The sequence below is a fragment of the Apostichopus japonicus genome, chromosome 19, assembly GCF_037975245.1.
Source record: "Apostichopus japonicus isolate 1M-3 chromosome 19, ASM3797524v1, whole genome shotgun sequence".
Taxonomy (NCBI): domain Eukaryota; kingdom Metazoa; phylum Echinodermata; class Holothuroidea; order Aspidochirotida; family Stichopodidae; genus Apostichopus; species Apostichopus japonicus.
Genome location: NC_092579.1, coordinates 16,649,909 through 16,673,218, shown reverse-complemented (window position 1 = coordinate 16,673,218; position 23,310 = coordinate 16,649,909). Strand labels below are relative to the sequence as shown.

Here is a 23,310-nt window from a genome sequence, read left to right as displayed (position 1 = left end):
GGAGGTATATTTGCCACAACAACAAAAAAATGATTGTTCGCTACGCGCAAACCCATGGTCGCGCTCCGCTTAGATAGTATCAGAGAACAGGCACGCGTCCCCACCATTATCCAATACTGATCTGCGCACATGAACCCACCGACACATTATAAGTTACACTTATAGAAACATGTACTTCGTCGTAAGCTATGATAGGTTTCAACGCAAAGTAAATTCTGCCAAATGAATTTTTTTGTCCTTAAGTCAGAATATTGTCATAACCTAAGTCAAAAACTAACAAATCATAGCAAGATATGCGAGCTTTGAAAACAAAAATATGTTCAAGCAGTGAAAAATGAAACTGGAATATAAATTGTTAGCGCAACCACTGATAGAGGAACTGATCAAGTTACCCATCGATTTCAACCTGTTTTGGCGCTCACATGAAGTTATACCCCCTCCCCCATACAAGCACCCTACCGCACCACACCGTTCACGGATGACGGTGTCCTGCATTACAGTTATGCTCAATAACATGCAATCAATAATGTAAATAATTTTTTTACCCTGAGTGTGTCAGGGAATGTGCTTCCCCGATCTATTCTAATCGTCAGGTTGTGTGTAATTCATATTCGACAAACCACTAAAGTCAACGAGGCCTATATGTGGCATGGTTACTTATGATATTCTCATCAAAGCTGTGATTGTTTGCATCGACTATTAAGGTACTGAAATTAAGATAACAATTGGTCAAAGTTTAGACAGCCGCATAGACCCCCCAGCCCCCCTCCCCCGTCAACGAAGGACACTAAGCAAGACACGAATGATTCCACGATACACTGTTTCATATGTCAGTATTTCTTACATACATTGGACAAACAATTTGGACAAAATGTTAACATTTATACATCATCAGATAATGATCAAATAAAAGCCAATATAACTATAGATAATCACCTACGTGATATGGTATATATGAATGGATTAGAATCAGTTCTATCAAACATTATCAAATTAAACTGCAAAAAAAAAAAAAGACGTATCAACTTCATAACACATTTTATAAGGATTAACTGCACTTGTTAACAAATTATATAATTGAGTTTTTAGCATTTATGTGGTGGGAGGCGTTACGAGGCAGTTACTGGTCATTTGACTGTAATATGTAGATCTTTTTCAGGTTTCATCTCAATCGAAGCTCTCTCGAGGTGTAACTCATTAATAAGAACAGTGTGCACTGAGGGGTCTGTCCGTCGTGCAGAATAGTTAGGTGAATCAAAATTTGACTATTACTCTGCGTAATCTTTGTGCAATGATCAGATCTAAATGCATAGTGGCACACTGTTAATATTGGCTAATGCACTCGCCTACTCGATAAGGATGAGCACTTAACTGTATATTAGTGCTTAAATAGGCCTGCCTAAAACCATGCATGTATATCACACCACTAGCGCTGGAATATTGGTTATGGTTAGTTCTGAACTTAACGCAAATACGAAACTGATTTGACCAATTTCTGCTGATATTCTCACAAAGGCGACATTTTTCATATATTTAACATATCCATTTAATTAAACACGAAATGACGATAGAATGAGTTATCGTTACAACTGTATACGTCCCTATTACTTTACACTCAGCTGCTACGTGATAGTTTATAAACTGAAAACTTAAATTGGTTCACCGACTAACAAAACGTTAGTCCATCTGGTGCCTCTCCCGACTAACATAGCCGTAGTCAGTTGCTATACCGACTAATTTATTCCTTAGTCAGTTGGATTTCTTAGTCGGTCATCTTAGTCCGTCAGCTTAGTCGATCAACAATTTCTTAGTCGTTAAATGTATATTAGTCGGTTACATTAGTTGGTGACATTTGTCGGTCTTTACCGACTAATTTATATGAGCCACCGACTAGTTTATAGCAGGTTTTACATTAGTCAGGATGGTGCCTCTCCCGACTAACCTTTCTTAGTCGGTATCGACTGATTAGTTGCACTGACTAGAATCACTGAAAGAATTAAACCCGACTAGTTTCACTGACTAGCATCACTGAAAGAAAAGAGAGCAGAAGAAACACAAATAATGTGTACGTTGGCAGTATTTATTTCTGATAAAACTTCTGATGTCTACAAAGGCTGACTTTCGACAGATAGAGAAGAAATCACTGTAAACAAAAATCTGAAAATATGATCTTATTCCAACAAAGTTAAGACAAGTTAATGGATCAAACATGAATCGCAAAAGTATAGCACTGCACAATAATGCAAAGTTGAATCTTGGGCAAGGGTTCCTCATCACTTTCGTTTTAAAGTGGTACCCCAAATCGACACCAGTTAAGTCTTCACGAACAAAGAGTGTTTCTCTTAACTACAAATGGCCTCCCACTTGTCTTTAGGAAGCCAAAATCTGCACCATTATTGACCTGCGAACAGAAAATATGATATACGTGTAAGCACAGATACAGATATAGCACATGATAACTCACATTATCATACATTAACATTTACATTAAAATTTTATAACATATTGGGAGGTATACATTTAAATCTAGGTCCCTCAAATTATAAGCCAGGAATAGCAGCTTTACCAAATAATTATTAGCTTTGCACAGCATAACACCAAGTTATTTTTCAAAGCTTAATAATTATGTTAATCATGTTAATAATGATCCCAAATGCCCATCCTTACATATGAAGTGATACCTATCATTTTCCTGTAGGTTTCAACTGGTCAAATCATGAGCTCACCTAGGTCAATGAGGGGATGGGCATATTGGGGGTCTACTGGCAGGGGTACCCCACCAATAAAAAATACTGGCAATGACCATCCCTTTTATCTGAAGTCCTAACCAACATTTTCCAGTAGGTTTCAAGTGGTTACCTCATGAGCTGACCTAGGTCAGCCGTGAGGGGTCAATTGTTGATCACTGGCAGGGGTACCCCACCACCAATAATTACTGGCGATGGCCATTTGTTGCTCTTGGGGCCATACCTGACACATTGTTCTTACTTTGATGTGCTTACCATGAAAGCTGATCTAGGTTAGCTATTAGGTGACTTTAAAATTGCTCTCCCAGCCACATCCACCACAGTCGGTTTGCCAGTCGTCAGGTTTCATATACAGGAATGCATTGCGAACATTGTGATGTACCAGGCAATTGGTTACCTTCCCAGCTAACCAAACCCTCTGGACTCCCGCTCTACAGATCAGTGAAAATTTGACCAAACTTATGAAGCTTGCACGTTAATGATATACTAGACTGTTTTTTTTTTAAAGTATCTTTAATATCATTAAACAGTTGGGTACAATAGTTAAACTCACTCTTCCATCTTTTTTTTCTATGGTACTTGTTCCTTTGCTTTTTGGACTCTTGGATAAACTCTTTTGTTCTGCGGAGGGTACCAATATATCATCATAAAACATGTCTTTAAGCCATATATAACACAGTTCTCCTCTTCTGTTGTTGCCTCCACACTGGTGTCATACATCACAGGAAACCTCACCCTTGACTTAGATATTTGGCTTTTCAATTCCTGCTGGAAAAAAGAAACAGCAAAGTATTCATCATTTGAAAAAAAATTAAATAAAGTTGTCACCACAAAGTTATGTGAGATTTGCTTCCACTATAGTCTCAAAAAACAATCCCAAAGTTTGAAGCAGACTGCATAAAGCTGAAAATTTGAACGAGAGTGTCATCACCATTGCAACCAGAATCAAATGCCCAGAATACAGAGATAATAAAACATGGGCTAAATCTTTGTTTGTTTTTATGATCTTTAAAAATATAAAATTTTAGAAACAGAAATGCACTGAGCCAACTTACTTATAGGCCTAATAGCTTTTAGTTGTTATTTTGCTTGCTCACATAACAAGCCTGTTTAGACCTAGGCTAGAGGAGAATCAGTACTTTGTTACACTAAGTTTGTCTCTCGGTCGTTTTAATTTAGTCTTACTAGTAGTACTAAAGTACATAATGGACCGGCGAAGACTAGAGAATACCCAGAGTTTTAGCAACTGCGTTAAACTGTATCATCTGATCTATTATTTACGTCAATGAGTTTCATTCAATCTAGGACCAAAAAGAGAAAACTAATTAATCTTAACCTTTAAACTTTACTACTAAACAGATATGCTTGAATTACAAATAAATGTCAAAAAACATCATAATCTACGAATCGATGCATATACATATACATAAACAGAATAATTTGAATTCGCGCAAGTGAACCCTGCACTACATTGGACAGAAAAAAAAACGTGCAAATAGACCAAACTAAACATACTAAATTTTCTGTTACTTCTACATAAAATATCAATACAAATACAACAACTTACTCTTTTGGCAGTATACTAAAAGCACATGTTATAATAACTTCAGACTATCAAGCTTTCCTGAGAAAAAACGGTTAATACTTCTTACAGTAAACAAGTCGACCGTGAAGGAATGTCGCAATTGTTTCCTGGGCGTGACCGGAAATTAAATACTAAAAAATGATAAATGAAAAGGTTAAATAGAACTGAAGCGTGCATCCTGACTGCTCGCAACATATAATACCGTTGACTAGCCAACATAATTTGTTCAGCTTACTGTGACTGTACGTTTGAAAGTCTAGCCTTGCTTATTCAATATCACAAAGCCTAACCATTTAGATTCACATGGGAAATTACAGGAAATCTTTACCAAATGAGTGTAGACTTCAAATAAACTATTGAGACTTATAGTTCCAGCATTTGTTTGGGAATAAATTAGAAGATTATGTGCCACTGTTCAATCTAGCCCAATACACACATAACACATTGTTAATTGGTGTTTAGAATGCACACTTTAGTGTTGAGAATGCACTGCAGTACCCAGTAGAAGCCTATAGGCTACTCACTGTCATTACACTTGTGTATTGCGAAACGCCAACGTGACAACGGTAGCGTTACACTAACCATAATACAGTACTAGTGCCAGTGGCCTCACAATTAACTTTAAATTTACCTTCAAGTTAAAGGAATAACAGGTAGGCCGATGATGGCAGTTAATACCTCCATTCTTCTAAAGACCTTCTTGGGTGATTTACGGTTGAAAGTTGCTTAGAGTGATCGTTTGAAACTATGCCAAGTCCAGCAAGCTGCCGTTGCCTCTCGGTTTCCAAATTGAAGTGAATCGAAGTGGGTTAAAATACATTAGTCCGTCGACACCGACTAAGCTACGATTATGGCGTAAATCGGGTGTCCGTATCGTTCTTAGTCCATGGGTTAAAACACCTTAGTCCGTCGCCACCGACTAAGCTGCGATTATATTTTCCTTAGTCAGTGTAAACTGACTAAGAAGCAGCGATGAAACGAAGATTTTTGCTAGTCCATGTGCATTGACTAACGTTACAGACTAATTTAACGTCAGTCCGTGGTAATATTGACTAGTTTATATTTTCAGTGTAGGTCCTTCAATGGATGTCGTCATCACCTCGCCTCATCCGGCCCTCGCGCTGTCCATATAGGTTTGATGGGAAATTATCACTCACTCACCGTCGCGCGCACAAGCTCCTATACGTTGTCTCACTGTCTTGTAGTTATACGTTAGCCCTTTATAGGAGTTATAGCCTTAATTTCATCATATTTGAAAGCATTAAACAAATGACTTTGCATGTATCCAAGTAATGTGCTTATAACTTAATCAAGATCTTCAATACTTAGTACTTAATAATGCTATATTCGCTTTTCTAATCTTATATATGAGCAAAGGCACTAGATGCCACGGAGCACGTGCCCTCCCTGCAGTTTTGTAACAGAAACCTCAAATCTGCCCCTTTTGATTTCTCGAAAGGGACAACTATGCATTCATTTTCAGCGATCTTGCAAAATTGTGAGTGGCACCGCGGATTGCCAAGTCGGCAATGACTATAACGCGGATCCTGAAATAAAGTCCTCATTCGACCACTCAGAAATGCATATTACATGCCAACCTAGCTTACGCATTACGAGTAGAACCTCTGTGACAAATCTTACGTGGTATAGGTAGGACCCTTGCAATGTCATCTGCGAATTAATCAGGCCACAAATCTAGAGTCTATGCACTACTGAGTTCTTCAGTACCGCTCTCACCTCCTTTCGGGTGAAACATTTCATTCAATAGTTTTGACTAATAAGTTACCTGCCTTGCTTGGTAACAAAGAGCATACTTTTTGGGGGGTAATTTCTGTTGGTAAACTGTGTCCTTTGTAATCCAAAAAGTTATCTTTGTTGAAAAATGAAAACTGTAAAGAAAACTTGTCATGTTATGACAAAAGTTAAGAGAAAAAAGTATAATAAATAGGCTTGTGGCCTTTTGATGAATATCAGTCAAATACTGGATTAATGGGACATGCATGGAAGACACATGCAGAAGAGCCATTTTGCTGGAATGTTTTGAGGAAACGTTGTGGTTTTCCCCTAAATCTGTGTCATAGCTAATAATTTCTATCCCACTGCTCTAGGTCTGTGTACCTACAAGATTGAACCCTCTTCCTCTCTGTAAGAGTGACGGCCCATTTTTTTGATCCCAGCAAGATCTGCTTCAGAAGTCAATCGAGACCAATACATAAAAAAAAAAATCAAGTTGAATACACCAGAGGGATTGATGTGCCAATAAACTGAACAGTGAAATAATTATACAATTACATTTCTAACAGTAGGAAGTGAATGGTCCTTTTTCCCCGTTTTTGTCAAGTTCTGTTCATTTGTGGGAAGGTTGACAGGTTTCCGTATACAAGGGGCCGTAAGGGTTGTTGGCAGGACCGCTGTGCTAAAAGCACTAGGCCTATTGTTGAAACCTTTCGTTGTCCTTGACCGCAATCTATACAAGCGTATTGACCAGGCCGTTTTGACTCCGCATATATAGTTTGAGGCCTGAGTCCACGGCGATCCGCGTTCCGTTGCCATGGTGCTTATTTGCCACAGTGTATGTAACTCATCGAATCAATACAGTCTCTATTGAATCTTTGGTCCAGGGACAAACAAAATAAAACTTGGGGCAATCTGAGCCATGCATAGGATATCAGTATATGCCACATACCGTATACGTTAATGTGTATACTGTTTTGTGGAGTGTAGGCGCGCTATGTACTGTGGCCTTTAAATATAAGACACATATGAGGAACTAGTATAATTCACGATAGGCTAAACGTGCACACGAATCAGAGAAAATCCTTAACCAAACATCGAAGACATTTATTAATACTGCAATAGACGCATTCTAAAGAGAACGCTCTGCGACGACTATAGTCGAGACTCTCGTATATGCTACACACTCTCTGGTAAGTGAAATTTCATTTCGTTTTGAGCTTGTTGAGGGAAAGGCTTGTGTGTATAGTCGTGTTGAAAACCTTGCGTCAAAAACACTGATCTTAGACCTAATTTGTAACCTTAATAATATACCACACTGGGAATGCACCATTTCACGTTTCATTATTTTTTTCTGTGAGAGGATCACCCTCTCCCCGTACATGGGAGTCTGCTTCAATGACCACGGGGCCACAATTCCTCCTTTTAAAATCCAGGATCTTACACTCTTATAATAGGTATTATATAAACGATTGCATTCGGTCAAAATATGGCGTTATTTTGGATTTGTCGGTTGTAGTACAAATACCATGGTGGAAGTAAATTATATTAACCGAGCTGATTATATACTACTAGTAAATATATCAAATGTAAGACAATACAGAAAACATAACGTTGTCGCTGAAATGGAAATAAACCAGGGATTAGGTTCAAAAGAAACATTGCTGACCAGATTAACCATTGCACTAAATCAACTATAGTCTTTACTAATTCTGTTCGATTATCAATATTTCCTAATTTTCATCAGTTAACCACGTGTAAAATGCAATATGAAAATGTTTGTTTATTTTCCGAATTTAATTATAGGTCTATACCATATATTGCTTGTTATATATCAGTACCATATTCGTGTAAGGCAGTCGTAAATGACATACTGCAAGTGTTAATCATGGTTTTTAATGATAGTCGAAGAAAGATGGTAACAATGAACCCCAAGAGCAAGTAACATCTTCCATACTCTAAACTCAAAGAGCACTTATATAATTGCTATAGTATTACATTTTGAAAAATGAAAGAGAAAAATTATACTTTTCATTCTACACATCTTTCTTATAGAGGCATTGATCAATTTTTCTTTTAATATTTTGAGTGGGAGAGGGGGGTGGGGAGGGGGTGGGTGTTGGAGTGAAGTGGCAAATTCCTCTAGTACATTGCCCCTGCTCATATTTAATCTGATATTAAAGTGTTACCGTAAATGAGTCTGTAGTATTAAAGCCTCATTAATGTATTCCATTATAAAACGAACATACCGATCCCTAATCCTACACTCCCCTGTTTTCCCTTCCAATTCTGGCAAAAAAAAAAAGTACATCGTCATGCATGGTTGTACATGTGATTATTTACCGATACACCGTCGAGATTAAATTCCTAATGAGGATATAAGGTTTGCTATGTTATGGAATTTTTTGCAACACTTTAAATGAAAAAAAAAATAACATATTTCGGGCAATATATAGCCCCGCACACCTTCACCGCCCTCTTCACACCAAGTATACAGTAGGTCTAGGATTATCTAACTAATATCTGACATAAGCCCACCATCTTCAATAAATTTAACAAATATACTAGGGGCGGACTGGGCATGAATTGCTACCGGCTCAATGATATCAAACCGGTGACACAGAGGCCATAAAACAAGCGATGTATTTCGACCGTCTGTGCATTTCACATCATATGACCCATGCAGCTACCCACCGGTTCCTACCCAGTGTGCCCTTGTGCATGATATGGGCCAACTGTAGGTCTGCGAAAATCAATTTTCCATCATTCAGTTAATTACCACGTTTCGTGTTTTTCTTTCCAGGTTGGAATGGAATCCTTCATCACTGTCAGCATGTAGTTTTCAGACTAGAAACTCCGCTTTGGCACGTAGAAAATATACGTTACTCATATGAGGACGTCCGATTGCCAACGAACTCCGTTTATCAACCCTGTCTCTTTAACACGGAAAATATATAAAACAATCGGAAGATACACGCTTTTTTCTTCTTCAGTGGGTATGCCAATTTTTATAGTTGTTCACCGAATGGGAGCTTTGGTATAATAACTTGCTCGTCTGCTGCCTCTTTGTCAATAACTGAGCAAAATATCATGACTTTTAGAATCTTGGAAGAAATAATTCAATAACTATAGACAAATGTGGTCTAGTAGGTGGAAAACAACTTTGAGAAATTGTGTCACATGTTGCCGTTTTAGATTTTACAACAAATATTTGATACGTAACTGTTTATATAGATCACTGTGTGTGTGTACCGTGTATTAGTGGTAAAAAATGTCACGCAACTTACTTAATCCGATGACTCCTGAAATTTTCCGCTTTCGGAAAATTATCAGCACATCTTCATTAAAACGGACATCTTCGAATGACACCATATCATCGGTAGAAGAGAAATCGTCGGAGGATGATAAGACAACAAGAAAACCGAATCGAGTTGTGACATCTGTGACACATTTACCTGGACAAATTGGGAAAATTATGAACCTTGAAAAAAGTATGAAGAAGAGGCAATTACTATCAGACAGTACAGTCATACGTAGGGTGAGCTCAAAAAACAGGATTTCGCCCGATTCTCGAGTACCGATGAAAACATCATAGGGTAGAAACGACTGATGTTTAGAGACCAACAGTAAACTATGTAAATACAAGTGTCATCTCAATCTTAATATTATGTTTAATATAGAGTAAGTGTAAAATGATTGCCGTCGCTCTATGACAAATAATTGTTGTATAGGCTGGCCTATATAAACACTTACTAATTGGTAGAATGATATCCAGGGGTAAATAAATGGAGAAAGAAAGTTAACTGCATTTGCCAAACACATGTAAACTGAAACTATCAAAAATATCCCAGTGATATGATTATTATATCAGCAATCTATCGACAACTATGGGCATGTTCCACTGTTTAAAATCTTATATGCATATAGTTTATATGTTATAATTTGCATATAATCTTTTTTCTTTTAAAAATTGTATGTTTTATTAGAAAAATCATCATTTGCATTTACATCCCAATGTGATTTACGGTCTAGCATGATGAATTTGGTTTACCTCATTACCCTTTCTGTTCGTATAGGCCCACTAGTAATAAATCAATACGAATAAATTATGCGTCTCAGTAGCCCATATAGTCATGTGGAATCTACATATGCCTTTTCAACCTCCCCCTCCTACACCCGGCTCTTCTCGGTGTGGTGCACGACTGCTACAGAAAATATGGACCAAAAAGAAGATCACTAAATCTAAGTCTGAATTATATTTGGAATCATCGGAAAGGACACAATATCAATAAACAGATATATACAATAATATTCGAATAATACAGATATCAAGTATAACACCCTCAAATATTATGACTGCGTGTTATTTACAAGAACAAATTATACCGTTATATACATGGTAAACTAAAGCAAGTGGTATCCAAGATGTGGGCGGACAGGGGCGAAATTAATATCTGATAATCGGGACATAAAAACATAAATCATATTCACCACGTATCACTTAGGCACAAACATTTGTTAGTCATAGCATGTATAAGTTAGCTGAAAAGTTTTTTTTAGATATACAGGCTGCTAAATTATCCAGCGGGTGAGACTAGTGCCAAAGGGGCCACCAGCGTCAACTAAGGGTACAGGATCAGGGAACCAATTTCCTTTTTATCGGTATGTAATGGGAGAGATGGGGGGGGGGGGAGTAGCATTATATACCCTAAGGCCCAAGAGCTTGTTAATGCGGCATTTACTGGCGACATGGGTCTGGAGCAAATATAAATCCCATCATACGTGTCTGGATGGATTTAATTTATACAGCTTTATAACTTTACTCCAAAAGTCTGACGTTCGTAACAGTGAAGCTGGCTATACATATATTCGCAACCATATAAAAAAAAAATAGTTTTATATTGTTTTCTTGAATCATTTATGCAGAATTATATGTGTGCTATATAGTTAATTTATACCGTAAAAGTATTATTTCTTGTGTCTATATGTGTAGGCCTTATTCCTTAAAATGCTAGTCGTTTAGTTTATGTGCTATATAGTTAACTGATACCGTACAAGGTTTATTTGTTGTGTCTCTATATATGTGTATATAGGCCTTATCCCTTACAATGTTAGTAGTTTTTCTCACTATGCTCTAACATATATAAAAACGTATAGCAAACAGCACAAGTTTACATGATTATTCAATTTGCGGTTTCCACTTGGCAATACATTTGAGATAACTTTCATCAAATATATTTTGCTTTTTCTTTTCTTGGTCGGATATTTAGTCATTGCAATGACACAAATAGGAATCTTCGTATCTAGGCAGATTCAGCCTCACACTTGAATGTCATTCAGGCTTGTGACGTACCGTAATGAGAAGTAAACTGATAAGAAATAAAATGACAATTTTGCCTGATGTATAAATCTATATGGATGCCTTCATGAAGCATATCAGATGAAGTTATTAAACTGTCATAAATGACTAAAACTAAAGTGAACGCATCTACCAATGCCATGACCCTTCATAAAGGTAGCGTATACTACAAATGATCAGCTTTAGTATATTCTATTTTCATACCTTTTTCAAGATTACTTTCAGGCACAATTAATCTTGGCATGTCATAGTCCAAGGAAAAGAGGGCGGGGGGGGGGGGGGGATTGGAGCTGTTAATGTGTTTTTTTCCAGCTGGTCTTTTAACATTAAATAAACAACAGACTGAATGACAATCAACACCATTTGTCCTTGACTAATTTATGGTGCGCTGTAACCTTCTTATTTGGGGCCATTATCAAAAACAAAATTGTAAACCCTCAGTCCCTTTCATTGATGGGCCTCAGATGTTTAAAAGGTCATTCCTCGAAAATTAAAAGTGTTATATATAGAAGCCTGACAACCTTGATTGGTGGCAGTGTGTTTTAATGTTCTACAAGGGAAAATATTATTATTTTTTAGCGTAAGCTATCCTTCATTGCAGTCTGTTGCGTTTGGTACCGACTTTGACTGGTACGCGAGTTAACAGGGGGCGGCGATTTGTTCAAGTATTGGGGGGGGGGCGGGCGCTTAGCAACTTCAGGATTTTCTAACCCGGGGGGAGGGCGCGAATTACTATCAAAGCGGAGCGCCACCATTAGTCGGCGCGCAGCGTACAAGAAAATTTTTGGTTTTGATAGCCCCCAGATCACCGGAAATGGCATTTCTCGGACTTGAAAATGACCAACCAGATGTACACTTTTGCCTGAGAACCAAGTTTTTCGCAATAGTTTTTTTCATCCATTACCTTTTTCAAGATTGTCACCATGCAGTCACACATCATGTTTCGACCTCATCGCATCTCCTGTGGATCATTGCTTTTGTAGGTAATACTATACGTAACGGCCCACAATACCCGTCAGCCCCACTTTTCAAGGTTTTAAGCCCATTATTTGTTCAGAATTTGAATAATAAATTCATTTCAAAACATACCCATAATGTTGCACAAAATTTCATCTATTGAAAACCAATATAGAAAAACCCCCTTCAACCCTAACAGGCCGGTCAAAATTGCACGAGTAGAGGGAAGTATGATGAAGAATGTTGGTCAGGGAATTTTCGAAAATTCAGACACAGTTAATTTATTGGTGTGCAAATATTAAAACCTCTTATAACGGCTACTATCAAACTTCGGTATCATTAAAAATACAAAAAATATGCTCGAGGGGGGGGGGCGGGCGGTTTCCTCCTTCGCCCCCTCCCTTTGGCTACGCGCCTGTGGTTAGAAATCTTGTAGGAAACAGGCCAAATGGAAACCCAGTGAACCCATATCGATGTGGATCATATGATTGTACGTACCGGCACTCATACACAAGAGATGAACTATGATGAGTATGATAATATTCATGAGTGACAACATGCTATACGGTCACAGGTCACATAAACGACCACGAAGAGTCCCTCATGCAGCATGTGTTGGATGAAGTTTTAGCCACCGCCAATGATTTGGAAAAATAATCTCACGCATTATTTTGTATTTATAGCCTCTTAAAAAAACTATGCCACCCAATATTGGGGGGATATTAGATATTATATCCCCCACCTAAAAAAATGGGGACCATATCCCCTCTCCCGCACCCCCCCCCCCCGCCATGATCGCCACCCATGCGCGATTATTACTAAAAATAACATATAAAGCGATCAATTGTATGTCAGACATTTTCCATTTCGATCAACGGCCAATTCCAATTCGGGAAATTCTGAATAGTGCAAGGGTGAATTGCATGGTATGCAATGTTATGGGTATTCAATATCGATGGGTAAAGCTCAAGGTAAATCGGTGAAAGGATACTTTACGGCAGTTATATTTGTTAATTTGAGAAATTTACATAGTCCGTCTATACAGATTCCGACACACAATGATAGTGCAGTAAAGTTCAATATCACTTGCAAAAGAATAATTTTGTTCCCTGTATATAAACAATGCCAATAAGCTGTATAAAGCAACCCTAACATTGAATAATATGGGCCAATCCGACCTGATTAATAATTCAGAATATAGCTCCAAAATCAGGAGCATGGCAGTGCAAGAGGGGTTCACTTTTGAGTGCCCAAGCTGCTGTTACGTAGGCTCCTCTCCATCCGCCGCTCAACCCCAAATTTAGCTTTAGGAAGATACACCAACCGAGTGTGGAACCTTACGTAAATTAGAGGGCGTGAATTAGAATTTGTGTATGGCTGAATTAGTACGTGGTGTCGGCAGCATTAGGCTAGGCTCCTAGTGTTATATTATGTGTGCATAGTCGGTAAGCTTCGAGAGTAAGGCCTATCTGTTACAGTGTGAAAATGTCCTTGTCAGGCGTTCGTCCCGCGGTATCAAGGATAGCCGTAAGTACTTGTACCAAATGCTTAGAAACTCTGTCATCAATGTTTTGATCGAAAAGTTTTTGGGCCAAACTTTTCTGATACGGGTGAAGCTACCCGATATATCCCTCCAGATCTAGACTAGGCCTAGTCTTCTGTAACCTAACACACTAATGTCGCTCAATTTAATTGTAGCAATATTGTTAACAATGGTTAGGCTTGGCTGGCTGGTCGGCCTAATGTTAGTGTACTGTTACTTGTGTTAGTAACACAGTTAGACATCAATAACTCAGTATGAACAAATGGTATGACCTTTGTACATTAGGTATAGTTTCCACTCTCAATTTCAGACATATTGAAAAGGGTCCAATTGGTTCGGCTAGCAGTAGCAAGTACCTTGTGGTCTGTACAATTGTAATTATCACTAAGTTTGGCATAAAGAACAGTTGGGTCTTGGCTAGGCCCTAAGTTAGAATACCTCACCATTCAGCAGGTCGGTTTTTTTTATGGGTCTCAGTCAATACTTTTCAGCTATTAAACTTCTTCACCCAGTGCCATCTGTTTAACTTCTCTAGGCCTACCCAACTCCAGTACAAAGTATTCTTCCCCACTGGGACTTGGTCTCCAGCCAAAAAAGTAAATTAGACCTCACCTAATTAATAAAATAATCACCAACCCAGCAAGACTATACTGTTCAACAAGATGTCAATGTTCTGCATTAATGTGTCATTCTCAAAAACGTTTATGAGGTACTAAAACGGTAACAACTTCTCCACCTTGCAAAATAAATCAATAATTCTCTTACTCTTTTACAGTATGAATATCCTGTTAGTGTTGGAGAAGATGTCAATGTCTGCACTCTGCATTTGACCTATGTGGCATCTCAAAAGTTTTTATTTTAAGAATTCTTCCTGACTTCTTAAATATGTGATTTTATTGATTACACCTCACATTGAACCTCTGGCAATCAGGTATTCCAACAAAAACTTGTTAAATTGCAAAACATCATCAGGGCAAATTTGTAATGGTAGTCCGAGACGACCAAATTTCTGTTCATACGACCAATTGAGCTCTGACGTTTATCCGATGGATGACAGGTGTAACTTACACTAAGTTCCGATTGCATTGTAACTATGACCTTGAAAATATTAAAATAAAACAAAAATAGTGGTAAGCCTATATGATCCACCCATAGGAGAGTTTAACTAATGTTATATCACCAAACCAATACATTTCTCCTACTGTACAGTGTACATAATGGTCATTTTATCATTGCACTATCTTTTTGGACTACCAAATTTGCTGGCTGGACAACCAAAATCAAGACCTGGTTGTCCTTCATAAAGGAAAGGCCCATTAACTTCCACAGTTTCCGAGACCGAAATACTTTTAGTACAAAGGGTATATGACGCGGGTTACTTCTAGCAAAAGATGTCAAAGCAGATGATAAAAGAAATGTAATTTTTTTTAAAGGGGGGCATTGTGGTCAAGTGGTTAAGGCAGTGGACTTGTGATCTAAGGATTACAGGTTCGAGCCCTGGTCAGATCACTGCGTTGTGTCCTTGGGCAAGGCACTTTATCTCCATTGCCTCGATGCGCTTATGCCCTATGGGTTTCTGCAACGTAAGAAGAAGAAGAAGAATTTTGCAAAGACACTGCCGTATTTATAACTGCAGTCAGTACTGCAACCATAGGTAGCATCTTTGACGACATTTTAAATAAACTAGACTATGTGGAAGTGGTTTTTCTTTTGGAGAGCATTACACTTTACGATTGGTTTGAATTTCAGAGGAGGTGCTATTCTGCTCAGGCTTCTGCCACAAGGAAGAGTGAAGAAGGGGCGATTTTACCAAAACAAGATGTTGTGGTAAAGAAAACATTTCTTTACTTTTGTAATGTTCACATGCATGCATGTTGTAACAGTGTACACATTATCTCTCCACCCACCTGCTTTACAAAATAATCCCGAAAAATCAATCCAGCAAGATATCAGTAACACATATTGGCACATCCTAAGTCATTTTCTCTGAATATTACTAGTGAAATGAACTACTGCTTATATGTCTTGATTAACAGTACCAGTCAACAAGGTACCAATTTGGGGAAGAAAAAAAATTACATATGGTAAAAGCTTGATTAAAATAGCTGGGCCTTGAACCTATGACCTTATGCTAAGTTACTTACGCACTTATGCTAACTTGCTAAGTTTGTTGCCTTTTTTCACTTAGCAGTAAAGATGTCATTATTCAATGCCAGTTGTCACTCTTCAGAAATGGCTGAACCGCCTTGTAGACTAACAGATATATGCAAAATGTTAAAAAGACACGTAGCTCATACTCATAGTAAATACCACTACTGTAAGTATATATTTTTTTCCCTAACCTTTACACCCGCCGTAGGTCTCCAAACTAGCAAATGGCTTAACGGTGGCATCATTGGACAACTACTCTCCTGTCTCGAAGGTCAGTGTTGTCGTCAATGCCGGTTCGAGGTACGAGACATCAGAAAATCTGGGAATCACACATTGCCTCCGGACATTTGCTAATTTGGTAAGTCACAGTGACTACAGACAGGGTCTTCTCACTAGTTTCATCTAACTTAAAGTGATTTAATGGAATGATGCGTGGCGACTGTTTTTTTTTCCCTCATATTTTTGTGAGGTTAATTTCCTGTAGCGAATATTTAATAGGCCATTCCACATTCCATGAGTGTGATTCATTTGTGGTGTCCCCCAATTTACACACTACCAACTATGTTTGACTGAACATTATATTTGAAACTTTTAGCAAGTTTGCTAAATGGTTGTGAATATCCCATTGCTTTCAGTCTATGATGAAGAATATATTCCATACTGTACCTGTACCATTAATTAGCCAACCAGTCTATTCTATACCACTGTCTTAATTATATTGTAGACATCGAAGGGAGCATCCAGTTTCAGCATTAGTCGAGGACTTGAGGACATCGGAGCCAGTTTGGAGGCAACAACCACAAAAGAGCACATGACATATACCGTTCAGTGCTTGAGAGATAACTTGTAAGTCATAATCCATCTCCTAACACCCCTCCATCCCCCCTCCTTCCCCAATGATAAGACCCATGGCTCATCTTTTCTCTTCCAAGATGACAAAATATCTCACAAGAGCAAAAAGAATTTGGCAAATACAAAAATGCTTGCTTACAATCGAAGCAACTCTTACTGTAGTTTTGTAAGATAAAAGTTAGACATAACAAAAAGCAGAGAACCCCGTGCAAACAATTAAATTTGGAATATTTGGAGTATTCTTTCCCTTGAAGTGTGGATTAAATTGTGTGCAAGTTTTTATTTTAGTTATCATGAATTTTAAGAAGCTGAACCTTTCATTCTAAAGTTTAAGATAAAACTAACAGTAGAGTAACATGACTTTTCTATCTTGGTTAAATTTTCACATTTCAATTTCAGAGATACAGCATGCCATTATCTGACCGCTGTGACAACGGGTCAAGAGTTCCGGGACTGGGAAGTGAAAGACAATAAAATCAGACTGAAAATGGATCTAGCTGTCAGAAATAATGACTTAATTGCTGGTAACTAAACCTTCTTAAATGGTTTTCAGTGCCCATGTCAGGGTTGTTTCATAAGGGACTTTCCCATTAATCAAGCAATTATGACATCTGCTTGCCAAGCCTTCAGGCAGATAAAGGGCAGAGGGTAACCATAATATGCTGTCTGGTACATGTGACTTCAGTTTGTAGGGAAATCCACAAAATTACCTCAAACTTCCTGGCAAAAGGAACCTCTGTGCATTAAGTACCACAAATTCCAATAATTTATGTTTTTTTTCCCTAAAACGGGAACTACTAAAGTGTAATTACTTTTTCATCGACAGGGCATTTTGTATGTAACTAACATCACATTTAATGACAAGCAAAAGTTTTCATTTTGTTGGTCACAATAAAGAAAAGAGGGTACTTAATACTTGTGATTAACATAACAGGAACGTCCTGAAAGAAAGATTCGCAAACGTTGAGGTAGGTGGGTTAACCACCCCCTGGATTTGCTGCCCCTGTATTCATCAGTCATTAGTTCTAATTTTAAGTGCTGTTGAGATTTTCACCATTGTAATTGTAGTCCAATTATTTTCTGCTGGACACCTTTTATTCAACAACTTTCTCTTCAAAGTATTCCCATTTGGTTTTGTGTCTTCTTCTTTCCCTCAGACGTTATCGAGGGTCTTCACTCTGCTGCTTTCCGCTCGTCTCTCGGTAAATCTCTCTATGCACCAGAGTTTATGATCCCCAGCATCAGTCCTCAGTCGCTGCATGACTTTGTTGACGGTCACTTCTTGGCCGGTAATATGGCTCTTGTTGGAGTTGGTAAGAAAGCACTCAGTTTTGTTCTTGTAGTTAAAAGTTGTTCCATGGCCGAGTTAAAGCTGTAACTACCCAAAAGTAACCACAGTTTTCTTCTGTTTACTGCCTCCCTCTCTTCCTCCACCCCCCTACCTCCCCCCTCCCAATGTGGTGGCAGTTTAGTTTAATGCCCTATTGTGGTATCTTAGTAGGAAGTTTCTATTGTTTTCTATACAAATTACTGAGGTGTCAGTTTTAGCAGAATTTTGAAAAACCTTTCTTGTGACATCATAACCATGGTTACTAATTTTGAGGTGACAAACGGTAGCTTTGCTACAAGTGTTGTGTTGTGAAACGTTAGACATACTCATTCCATGTTCAAGCAGCTCCAAAAATGTTCTCACTCATTCGTCAAAAAGGCCAAAAAAAAAGTTTTCCACCCCAGACTAATTTTTTTTGTTCCCCTCAATTCTACAGGTGTTGATCATGATGACCTCAGAGCATTCGGTGACAAGATGCCTCTGAAGGAAGGAGGAGTTGTACAGAAAGTACCAGCAAAATTTCATGGCGGTAGGTTTATTTCAAGGAGATCATTTGATTCTATGTGAATGGTACACAATGGAAGCCATTGCATGCAAAATGTTTTGTGAAATAGGAAGGGTTTTGTAACTTTCAGCAAGCAGACTGTATTAAAGATATCTCCATAGCTGCATCCTAATACACCCTTGTAAATTTGATATCGTCACTTGACTTTTTTATTTTTTCCCATCTAGGCCAACAAATTCGTAATCCCACCAGTTCGCCACTAGCGTTTGCAGCCATTGGAGTGGAGGGCACCAGCTTGTCCAGTAAGGATCTCCTCACTGCTGGTGTTTTGCAACATTTGATGGGAGTAGGGCAGCATGTTAAGTGGGGGAGCAACGTAGCCTCTTCTCGACTCAACCAAAGTGCTGCCCAGGTCACGTCGTTGCCATCCTCAGTAAGTCTGTTTGATTCTAATTATTATTATTATTAAGAGGATAAGTGTTCATATGGTGGAATGTCGAAAATTCACTTAGTGTTCACTTAGTTTTATGTTCGAAAAGTTCAAATCATGTAATGCTTGGACAGTCAAGTGTTTACATAGTGTTATGTTTATCAAAGTATTTCATAGATTACTCAAGCCATTGAAACCCTTTGCGTCACAAATATGGGCCTGGAATAAACCAACATTCTGATAGCAACTTTTATCAAATCATTCTTGAACTTGGCCACCCTCCTCTTTTAAATATGATGATACAAAAACAGTAGAATCAAAGTTTCCATCTTTAAATTTTCAACTCTTAATCTGATGTGAACATTTTCTCTTCTTGTTTCCATTTCCTTTCCAGACAAACTGTTTCAACTTGGCATACACCGATGCTGGCATCTTTGGAGTTTGTGCTATCACTCAGAGCCAAGATATGAATCCTGTAAGCAAATATTAATTTTAATACTTTAAGGAATTAATATATATATACGTCTTTTTATTTGCTATAAATTAAAAGCAGAAAAAGTTAGATAGTGTACAAACACAATACTGTTCATTAATCCATTCTCATTGATATAAACATATTGCATCTGTCATTCATTGTTTGATGCTGTTTTTGGTCTTTCTGTAATAACTTAACTAGTTACTAATATCCCTTTCCTATTTATTTCATTTTTTTCTCAGATTTTGAAGTCTGTCATGGGTGTATTCAGAGCTGCAACAAAAGGAAATATTGATTCCAAAGACTTTCAGAGGGCAAAGTGAGTTTATCTCTCCTAATATTCTCTTCCACATGTTTCTTTGCTATGGAGAAAATTTAGGTAATTTGTTCTATTTGGTTTGAACACTATATTTCAAGCTTTAGCAGGCATTATAATGCATAAAGTACAAAGTGGTGAAAACTTAAAAGAGTCCAGCACTAGATAACAAGTCAAGCCGATATTAAAACATGATAAACAGAATAGTAACGGCTGGCTGTAGGCATATAATGTCCATGTGTCTTAGGTGGTCTAAAAAGCTACCACCTCCAGTCCAGTTTGTGTTTCTGTACCACTCCTTATTTTTCTTGAAAAAGGACATAACGAAACATGAGTGGCTGAAGAATGAAAAGAAAAGTGTGTACAGAGATGAAAAGAAGCAAAGTGTAATTGCTGCAGACAGTAACTTGCCCACTTATTCCTACTCAACCTTGTCTGGTATGAACGTTATCTGAGTTGAGCGTCTGTGTGCCGTCTCGAAAAGAAGATAAAGGACCGTCTATACCATGGTCCTTGAACTACTGTTGTTTACTGCCATTAGTGTTCAACAAAATGAGAATGTATTGTATCGCGATGATAAACTGGCCCCTTTAAAGATTTAGTTTTGTCGCCCTCTGTCATCAGGAACCAGCTGAAATCATCCCTTCTCATGAAATACGAGAACCAAGAGACCATCCTGGAGGATATCGCTATCCAAGCCCTGGCGACCGGAGGATTCAAACCAATCTCCGAGGTGGTAGCTGACATCGATGCAATCACCGCCGATGATGCGGTCAGGGTGAGTACGAACAGTTGAATATTCATGAGAAGTCTTTACGCTAGCACTGCTCTAAAAATCATACCGTAGAGGCATGATAATGAAAGTAGGGTCGATAAGAAATTGTCCCAACTCGGTGAGGAATGCAACAATGAAATGCAAAAGGGTGTTACCTTTCTGTCAAATTTAGAGATCTTGTTAGGGATCCTGTAAATGGGGTAGTGTAATCTTGAACAGTTACCAGTATTAAGATTTACTTAAGGGTAAAATGGATTTCTTTGGTTATAAAATTTTCTCGTATCAAATAAATTGAAAAAAAGCAAAGAATTTACTGAAATATCATTTGTTTTATTCTTACAGCTTGCCAAGAAGATGTTCAACGGGAAACCTTCCATGGCTGTAAGCGGGAATTTATCAAACACAAGCTACCTGGAGGAATTGATGTCTGCTTAATGAAAGGGACTCATAGTTCAAAAATGGAAGAAGAAAAAACGTTTATAAAAAAAAAAGATGTTGCTATTTGCTGATTGTCTGTAAAACTTGAGTCTTTACAGCAGATATTTATGTTTTTGAGAATTATAGAAGAGAAATGTGTTCAAATACCCTTGAGTAACTTTTCAGTATGTTTTGCTGCATTCTTGTAGTAATGATGCCAGTGAGCATTGAATGGTCTTCTTGTAAGAGATTTTTTAAGTGATATTTTTTAGATGGTTGAGATGAATCAGTTGTTCCACAGAGACATAGTAGTTAATGATGTTGCAAATGGTCACACTTTGATAGAAGGTGGCCAGGTGGGCATATCAGGATTTGGCAGGACTTATCGGAAGAAGGCGTAACCTAGCAGGAGTAGGCGGGACTTATGAGGAGGAGGAGGCGTGACCTATCAGGGGAAGGTGGGACTTATCAGGAAGCTTGGAATGCATGTTGTAATGTTTATTTTCAACTTCTATAATATATATTCATGTTTTGTTCAACAGCAGTATGAAATTAATCGATAAAAATTCTTCCAAAATCTCTTTGAAATGACTTTAAACCATGGAAACTGGGTCTCAACTTGGATGACCCACAGTTAGAAAAAGATTTATGCATGATGTGTAGATATCAGAGGATACTTGTACACATAAGTGTTTTAATGCTTCCACTATCAAACCTTCGTAAACATTCTTAGTTTCTCATTCATGCGATGTATTTATCAGTAGATATATCAGCAAGGTTACCTCACACTCAAAAAGATATATTTCACCCAAGAAAATTCTTCAGTTAGTATCTGACAGTTTATCATAGCCATGTCACTGCAACGAAAGGAAATATTGATTTCAAAATACTTTCAGAGGACATTGTGAGTATTTCTTTCAAAATGTTTTGTTAGAAAAGTATGTTTGATATGGAATTGAAGTTTTTTTTTCTAAATATGTAAAGTTTAATTCTAGAAATTTATGACTTTGGAAAGTTTGTTACTATGATACTGAAATGTATTTAATCACTTGTTTGGCAGTGGACTGTGAATGTGACTGGCTGGGATGACATTGTTTGGAATATGAGAACTCCGACCACATTGTATCGATGCAGCCTTCGCTATGACATTACACGTGTTCTTAAATGTATGATGAAAAGTTACTCAAAGGTGGTTTCTCATAACGCTGTTTGTTATGGAGTGAATATAAAACAGTTCAAGAAGACCTATATCTCATTGTGTTATCTCTCATTGTTTGGATTTTGTTACAATGCATAACCACCTTCCACCCCCTCAAGACCACCCCCACCCATCGACCACATCCTTCCCTAAGAATACCCTCATTGTAGGGTGTAAATATGGAAGACCCTCATTGTAGGATGTAAATATGTTTTCTTGAAGCAACTCATTGATTTATTCTCTATTATAGGAGAAATGTATTTGTCATGAAGAGAGACATAAATGAAATTGATTTCAAGTCGCTGCTAATGTTAAATAAGAACTTATCAATGTTAACTCATTTATTTGAGTTTATCATTTAATGTAAGATCATTTTTTTTCACAATTCATTATTCTAAAATGCGTATATCAAGTAACGATATGTGTATCTCCAACGCATCGTTCGGCAGCGAGTATGCCGAAAAGAAGGACATTTTGATTTATCTTTGATTGGCGATCCTTGAAGTTGTCCTTTTCATTTCTGGTGCGATTGTGGTTGACTGAAGACACATATTGTCCTTTGTGTGTAGGCCTATGTGTGAACTTTGCGTAGTTTTTGCTAAAGGAGACACCGAATTAACTGTATCATCTTTATCTAAACTTAATTTATGAATATACGAGCCAAGAACTTTGGATACAAAAATGTAGGCTCACCTTATGCGTATTTATAACGGTTACGCTTTAATACCTAGCCTACTGATCATGAAGTGTTTTCTGTCATTTTTATATCAGGCTGGTGGTCTTAGCTGAATTATGACATTTACCCACTTCTTAAAGGCGTTGAAGACTCGCCCCGCACCGTGTGCGGCCGTCTGAAAAAGTTAACTTTCTGTTGCTTGCAAGTGCCGTTTTGTTCGTGTCGCTACAAAATGCAGACAGTAATGAAACGTGATACCT

General features: G+C 37.8%; 1 protein-coding gene and 2 long non-coding RNA genes across 3 annotated transcripts; 2 read left to right on the top strand and 1 right to left on the bottom strand.

Moving 5' to 3' along the window:
- Nucleotides 1-1,860: 1,860 nt before the first annotated feature.
- Nucleotides 1,861-4,931, bottom strand: LOC139960426 (uncharacterized). The gene is made up of 3 exons (XR_011790514.1): nucleotides 4,315-4,931; nucleotides 3,301-3,515; nucleotides 1,861-2,401 (listed from the first exon to the last, which is right to left on the bottom strand). It is a non-coding gene; the product is annotated as an uncharacterized lncRNA (long non-coding RNA).
- A 1,752-nt stretch (nucleotides 4,932-6,683) lies between these two features.
- LOC139960118 (uncharacterized) lies at nucleotides 6,684-10,932 on the top strand. The gene is made up of 2 exons (XR_011790363.1): nucleotides 6,684-7,259; nucleotides 8,870-10,932. It is a non-coding gene; the product is annotated as an uncharacterized lncRNA (long non-coding RNA).
- Nucleotides 10,933-13,753: 2,821 nt separating this feature from the next.
- LOC139959993 (cytochrome b-c1 complex subunit 2, mitochondrial-like) lies at nucleotides 13,754-22,420 on the top strand. Its single transcript, XM_071957971.1, has 12 exons — nucleotides 13,754-13,909; nucleotides 15,675-15,752; nucleotides 16,285-16,434; nucleotides 16,801-16,922; nucleotides 17,328-17,452; nucleotides 18,086-18,241; nucleotides 18,695-18,787; nucleotides 18,991-19,196; nucleotides 19,588-19,668; nucleotides 19,911-19,987; nucleotides 20,609-20,762; nucleotides 21,102-22,420. The coding sequence occupies exons 1-12, from the start codon at nucleotides 13,868-13,870 to the stop codon at nucleotides 21,192-21,194; spliced, it is 1,377 nt and encodes a 458-aa protein (XP_071814072.1). The 5' UTR covers nucleotides 13,754-13,867; the 3' UTR covers nucleotides 21,195-22,420.
- The last annotated feature ends 890 nt before the right edge of the window (nucleotides 22,421-23,310 follow it).